The sequence below is a fragment of the Malurus melanocephalus genome, unplaced genomic scaffold, assembly GCF_030028575.1.
Source record: "Malurus melanocephalus ecotype Western Australia unplaced genomic scaffold, MMel_1.1 scaffold_39, whole genome shotgun sequence".
NCBI classification, from domain to species: domain Eukaryota; kingdom Metazoa; phylum Chordata; class Aves; order Passeriformes; family Maluridae; genus Malurus; species Malurus melanocephalus.
This window is the reverse complement of record NW_026623271.1, coordinates 1319018-1325907: the sequence shown is the minus strand read 5'-3', so window position 1 is coordinate 1325907 and position 6890 is coordinate 1319018. Positions and strand designations below refer to the sequence as shown.

At 47.1% G+C, this 6890-nt stretch overlaps 1 protein-coding gene and 1 long non-coding RNA gene across 3 annotated transcripts in view; both read left to right on the top strand.

Annotated features, from left to right (window-relative positions):
* The first annotated feature begins 2109 nt into the window (after positions 1-2109).
* On the top strand, positions 2110-4603 carry LOC130572647 (uncharacterized). Its single transcript, XR_008965244.1, has 3 exons — positions 2110-2803; positions 3416-4164; positions 4280-4603. It is a non-coding gene; the product is annotated as an uncharacterized LOC130572647 (long non-coding RNA).
* A 1282-nt stretch (positions 4604-5885) lies between these two features.
* The window catches only part of PTPN12 (protein tyrosine phosphatase non-receptor type 12), a 69063-nt gene continuing 68058 nt past the window's right edge, over positions 5886-6890 (top strand). Inside the window, exon 1 of one of the 2 annotated variants that reach the window (XM_057364476.1) lies at positions 5886-6172. In XM_057364476.1, the coding sequence (XP_057220459.1) occupies positions 6074-6172 (99 nt within the window). In that variant the 5' untranslated portion in view covers positions 5886-6073. The remainder of the gene's footprint in view (positions 6173-6890) is intronic. The other variant, XM_057364474.1, reaches the window with a different exon arrangement.

The window sequence follows — 6890 nt, the reverse complement described above, 5'->3', positions numbered from 1 at the left end:
TTTTTTTTCCCAAGGGATACCGCAAACTTCATTTTTATTCAATTACCTCTTTCAAAATCACATTTTCAGTGAGTACCTCTCATTAGAACATCCAGATTCGTCCCTGGTGCCTTTCAAACATGCCAAATTTTTTTTAATGATGCTTTTTTTGATACTTGCAGGCTAAGATTGGAGGGGACAGATACCTACCATGCCCTGTGCTTACCTTCTGCTGCTGGTATTTCCATTTCAGATGTGCTGCGGCTGTGCCTGGGGAATACCCTCAAGGAAAGCTTTGTCACAAGGAGGCAAATGAGGCTCCCCGGAGCAGCCCATGGCAGTGCTGCAGCTGGGACAGATGCACTGCCTGGCCACGAGACAGAGCTCCGAAATTCTGTCTCCAGTTTTAGTAAGGTCAAATGATTCAGCTGGAAAATGGCTCCTGATTTTCCTGATCCAACAGCACAAAGCAGGTCTCCTACTGCACTAACAGTGACGTGTAAATAACAATCATTGGACCTCTCAGGGATGGATTTACAGTGAGGCTATCAAAAAGCAACTACCAAAAGCAGACACAGCAATTATTTTGAAACCCATATGCTATTTATTTTAATACTGTTAAAAACTTGCAGAAAAATCTTGATTGTTTTCTRAAACATTTGGGTTTTTTCCCTCAATCAACAATTTTTAATTAAATGAAATTTTTTAAAAGAGCAGAAACATTTTAAGTCTGGACAGTATTTCACAGCTGTTTTCTTTTAGAGCTGGTCAGGGTAGAAGATTATGCTGATGATCATAATGCACACACTTATTTTTGTTTCAGTTGCATGCATTCCCTAAAAACCACTTTAAACCTCAATGCTGCTTCAGTAAGTGCTGCAGCAAGAACAGAGTTTCTTCTGTGTACTGAAACTGTGTGTGTATGGGGCAGCAGGGTGTATGTTACAGTTAGACAGGATTCCAAAAATATGCACTGATCATGAAACTCGGTAATTCTGTTCTAAAATATTTATTACGTGCATAAGAAATGTCATTTAAATTGTTTTAGCAATGTCACACAATGAATCCCAGAAGATGGTAAATAAAAACTAAGCAAGCCAGGTAAAATTAAATTGTAGGGGCAGTATTTTCAGTGGTAATTACAGGAGTCTGTCATTGCTGAACTGAGAGTAATAGAGGCAAATGTCAAGAAACCCAGCAATCACATGGCACTTAATGAATATGAATGGAACATAYTATACAGACACTGATCAGGTCTTTATGATTCATTTAAAATGTTATTCGTTTTAGGTTTAAATCAGAAACTCATTTTTTTTTGTCATATTCAAAGGATATTATGTATCTTCCACAGATCTACTGCCCACAATGCCTTTTGTTTTTCAAAATTAGAATTTTGAACTCCATGGGCATTGCTGTCTTTTAGTATGTTACTTACAATTTAAGTGGTTAAATTGTAGCTGAAGATTAGCCAAAAAAAATCTGATACATTATTTTTTTCCTCTGTGAAAACAAAAGTGGCTAAATATTGAAATTTTTGGAGGACAACAGTATACAAAAAGTATGTKATACTGATATGCCTGAATTTTTCATTTAACTATTTTCAACCAGCATGAAACATTTTGACATTTGTGGAAAGACACATTGTATTTCTGTTTGTCAGATCAAAGACAAATATTTCACTTGGACTTAGTTTTTATGTATACCCTTGAGCTGTTCAACAGCTTTCTGGGATTTATRCTCCATGCTCCAGTTCTTTCATGTGCTGAGTCCCTAACCCAAGTTGTGCTGACTTCAATGGTAAAAGCATTTCTGCATCTGCAAGTATAACAGTGCATTGTTTTTGTCAGAAAGCAGAAAAACATTGGCAAAATCRTTTCCTGTGGAAAATGTAACTTTTACAGAAACAACATTTTCCATTGAAACACCACATTTTTAGAAAACTTCCAACTAACTGCACTTTAAATATATTTCASGAGTGTTCTTTGAAATCTATAAATCCTAATATCTATTTTTTTATCCTAAATAATTTTGATTACAAAACTTTTCAGATGCCCAGTATAGATAAAATGAATTGAGGTTTAATGTATAAGATATATTTATCATAATTTAATTATAATTTCTGTATTACATTATTAACTACACAATACCATCAAGTGTTATGGTTCATTATGGTTCTTTTGCATTACTCCAAATAGTGAAAGTCTAAGAGTCTGCAGATTAYTGCAAAGGGGAGAAGAAACTGGTGACAAAGTGAATGATCATTGTAATGTAGTCATGCAAAATCACAAGGAATATACAARGTCTTGTTTTGCTGCACAAAGGAGAAATCAAAACCATTAGGAGGTGATGGCCTTGCTCAGACCTCTAGGGTTCTTTCACCCTTCCTTCCCACSCCAGTTCTTTAGTTTATTTCTGTAACACCCTTTTGGTAGATCCGTGCTGGGTTTTGAACACAGCTCCAAGCCACAGCTTTGAGGTGAGCCTGTGCTTCATCTCAGCTTGAGGGAAACCTCTCAAGGTTGGTAAAYGGGGATGTGCAGCAGTGCCACCCATTGATGGGGCAGCACCACGGTATGCAGACCAGGAAGCACATTTACTAATTTACACCATGTTTAYCTTGTGGGCACATGAGAAGCCACCTTGGAACAGGGAAAACTGTTCCCTACAGCAGCTGGARTATTGCCCAGCAAGGCAAGATGAGATTATAGCAGAGAAGCTGTAGGTGATCTACTTCCTTTTCTCCAAGGACCATACTTGTGGATTAAGACACAACTACGATTTTCTTCTACAGATTTGGGCTGAAACTTCCTGTTCTATCTAYAGGGTGAGTAATTCACGCTGTGTGTCTATTTTTCCGTCCCTCTGGTGCAGCTACACAAATACGCACTCATGCACACATGCTGCATTGGTCAGATGTCTGGGGTTAACCCACACAGTTCGAGCCTCAGAYAAAAAGTCTTAGCTAAAATGCTATTTTTTGCTGCTGAGGGTTTGGGTGTCTGTTCAAAGCACAGAGATGAGACAGCTTCATGCAGCATTTGCAGGGTTGTGGGAGATAAAGCTGGTGCTATTGGTTTGTGCTCAGGGGTGTCTGGCAGCTCTCACAGGTACAGGTACACATGCATATGCAGACAATGCCAGGCACAGTTTTCCACTGTGCTGTTCCTAATTTCTTTATTTTGTGTATACACCTTTGTTTTGACTTGTGACATGTGTGTACTTTGGGGTTTTTTGTTTTTTTTTGTCTTCTGAGACTCTATAAGCCTCTTATCACTTAACTCAAATGAAAGGCCACTGTTACACTGGTTGGTTTACAACAGTTTATTACAGTTCAGTGATAGACTATGAATGAGGCCAGACTGCCAACTGGGTCCTTTCCATGTCAGCAATGGTATCAGTTTCATTATGATCTTTCTTTTCCTCCTCTATAACTCAGTTGCGTGAACAAATGAAGAAAACCATATAACATTCAAGACTTCATTAATTGGTTGCCTAGTCTCAAGTATCACTTTTCTGGAGTTACCTGCCATCTGGCACTGGCAGCAGGTTTGCCAGGACACCTGCTGAGCAAACAGCAACCCTCCTAAGCAGATGGAAATCCTGCAAGGTAACATGGAAAAACTATCTGGTGATTCAAGCCCCAACTGTCCTTGTGGTGTCTAGTCTCGCTTATTTCTGCATTTCCCTTTAAAGCTACTTTTTTGGTATTGTAGAAAAGGAGGCTTGGAGAAGGAAAAGGAGAAGGAAGAGAGGGATTAAAACAAGAAAAGCAGGTATCCTTGTGGCTTTTGGGGGCAAATTGATTAGCCTATTATGGAAGTTGGTGCATAGRACATGGAGAGGAGACTGAGCTTTGACAGCTGATGTGCTTGTGTGGAGTGCTCAGGCTTCACTAAACCWCAGCACAAAACTGGTGCCCTTTCCCAGCTCCTTCATGTGTCCTCATGTCTGCTATATATTGATGAACAACAGCTAAAACACCCGACCCTTTTATAAGATGAAGTCTGCAGCAAGTCCATGTTAAAATGCCAAACCTCTCAATTTTCTTGCCTACCCCTCTGCCGGAGATGACTGTGTCTGTAGCAGATGCTGAAGAAGGAAATGTGTGCCCATGCAGTAGCAGCTACAGTTCAGGGTCCTATGCCAAATCTCAAATGGCATTTCCATGCCTCGCCTAGGAAGACGGTGAGTTGCTGGGCACTGAATTGGGCTGAGTGTGGTCSTGTGCCATTGTACTAGTTCTGGTGTGGAAGTGGTATTTGACAGYCTTCTAAAACAGGAATATCTTCCACCAATACAGGAAGACCAAGCTTTTTGTAGGTTTCTTTTGGTAACAAAACCAGATTAATGGAATGATGTGAGAAGAAAACACACCAATTTCCTGTGGACTTATATCACAGCTGAGTGAGTTGCTTGAGCCAGTTCCATTCCTGTCCAACAAGGAGTTGTGTTGGTATGACTGCAAGCACCACACGCTTCCCGTGGCAGGGAATGAGCAATTTGGCAAGAATTAACCAGGTTATTCTTCTCAGCATGGATCTTTATCATCTGCCTGTGTGACAAAGTTTTATTGGATCAACTGCATCACTCAAGGCTGTGTAGTTCTTCACCAATAAAACTATACTTTAAAAGACTTCACTTGGAATATTTATTAAGCTAACATATTAAGCTAATATTTATTAAGGCTATACATATGCGCACCACTACAATTGCTTTGCTTTGCTCAAGCAGAACATGTAAATATCATCAGGACACCAAACATGAAGAAGTTTAACTTTTCCATATAAAATAAAGAATGAAATAGCACATTGCCATATCATCCAATACCACGTAAAGCGGAGAATTTAAAATATGTTCAAAGTAGGAATGCGCGGGGTTCCTGAGCCCTTCCGCCGCGGCGCCGAGGGGTGCGGGACCCTCTCCCCGCCTGACACCGGCCTGGAGCCCGCGGACACCTGCCGGTGGCACTTCCATGACTCAGCCTCGCCTGCGGACATTTTTATTATGTATATATCTAGATCTGTATCTATGTATATCTATCTATCTAGACCCACACATATATGTTTGTATACACTTCATAAAGAATATACACTTACACATAAATATACTTAATATACTTACATACGTGTATATATATATATACACACACTTAATGTACAAACATACACATATATGTATATACTTAACATACATACATAGAAATTCGCGAGGAGCTGTCTCCGGCCAGGTGTCCGCGCCCGTCCCCGTCCTCTGCCCCGTCCCACCCCGCCATCTTCCCGCTGCCCGGCTTTCACCGCCGCCGAGCATTCCAGCCAGCGCAGGGACCCCCCTGGCACTTCCCACGGCTGCGGGCTTCCCACCCGGGGCGGGACCCTTCTGATCCGGGCGTTTCAGTGGGACGCTCCGTGAGCCCCCAGCCCCGCAGCCCGGGGACGCGGCGCTGTCGCGACTACATGTCCCGACATGCCGCTGSCTCCCGGCGCGGCGCCGCGGGCACCCACCGCCGCCCATTGTGCTCCAGCCGGGAGAAACCGCGCTCCGCTCCGCTCAGCCCCCCCTCACCCCACCCCCACGCGCCAAGTGGTCCCTTCCAGCGCTCCATGAGGCGCCCTTGGGGCGGTCCCATCCACGGGAAACAGGGGGGGCCGGCGGAGAGGGGCGAGGCGCACACACCACCGAACGCTCCCTCGAGGCCGGGTCCGCCGGTGATTGGCGTGTGCGACCGCCAATAGGGCGAGGCGGCKGTCGGGAGAGCCAATGGGCGCGGAGCGGTGCCGGGGCGGGGCGGGGCTGAGGGGAGGGGGCGGGGCGAGAGCCGCGCTTGCGCGGGCGGGGAGGAGGAGGGACCGTGTCGTGTCCGTGTCGGCTGCTCCAGGGAGGGTCGGGCGGAGGGAGGGGAGGATGGAGCGGGCGGCCGGGCGGCCGTGAGCGGGGCGGGAGCGGAGCCAGCAGGCCGCGGGCAGGCCCGGGCGGGGAAGAGGCGAGGCAGGGAAGGAAGGTAGCCGGGTGACGGGTCGTGCGGCGGAGGGGGCTCCGGGCGGAGAGCGGGCGGGCGGCCGGGGCTCCCGCTCCGCAGGGCGGCCGGCGGGGCAGGATGAGCCAGGAGGAGATCCTGAGGAAATTCATTAAGCGAGTCCAGGCCATGAAGGACACGGACCACAATGGGGAGGACAACTTCGCCAGCGACTTCATGGTGAGGGGCGGCGGCGCGGGCGGGGCTCCTGCATCCCCCCGGGGCGGGGGGTGACCCGCAGCCCCTTCCCCATCCCCCCGCCTGCGAGGGGCTGTCGGGGCGGGCGAGCGTCGCATCCCTGGGGGTGACCTGCTATTGTGTGCTCCGGGGCTCGGCCGGCTCCCATGCCCACCGCCACTCTGGAGCTCGGCGCGGAGAGGGAGAGTGTCCGCCTGGGTTCAGCCTCCTTCCTRCCCCTCACCCCCGGGAGGTTTGTCACCGCGGCCCCAGCCCTTCCCCGCTCCTGGCGAAGTGGTGGATGATCGTCTCTTGCAAAATGGACCGGGAGGCTCTTCGTCCACCCGCCCCGCTGCTTCCCTGAGCACATAAAGGGGACAGAGGCGGCTCGAGGGGGCGGGGGGGCTGCGAGCGCTTCCTCGCCCTTGCAGCCCCTTTTCTGCAGGTTTGCCGTGTATGATGTCAGCTGGGGATAATCGGGCACTCCTTCCCTCCTTCCCCGTTTATCTGCCCCTGTAGCTGCCTGTTTGAGGTTTCTCTTCTTTCCGAGGAGATGTGTTAAATATATTGATAGTCCTTGGAGGAATATTCATCTTCCCTTCCCTAACGTCTCCCTTCGCTCCCATCCCCCATCGCAGCYCTGCCTGTATCCCTCGTCCTTTCTTCCTTCCAGATCAGTTCACCGCCAGCCTTTGGTTAACGTGTACGCTCGGAGAAAAAT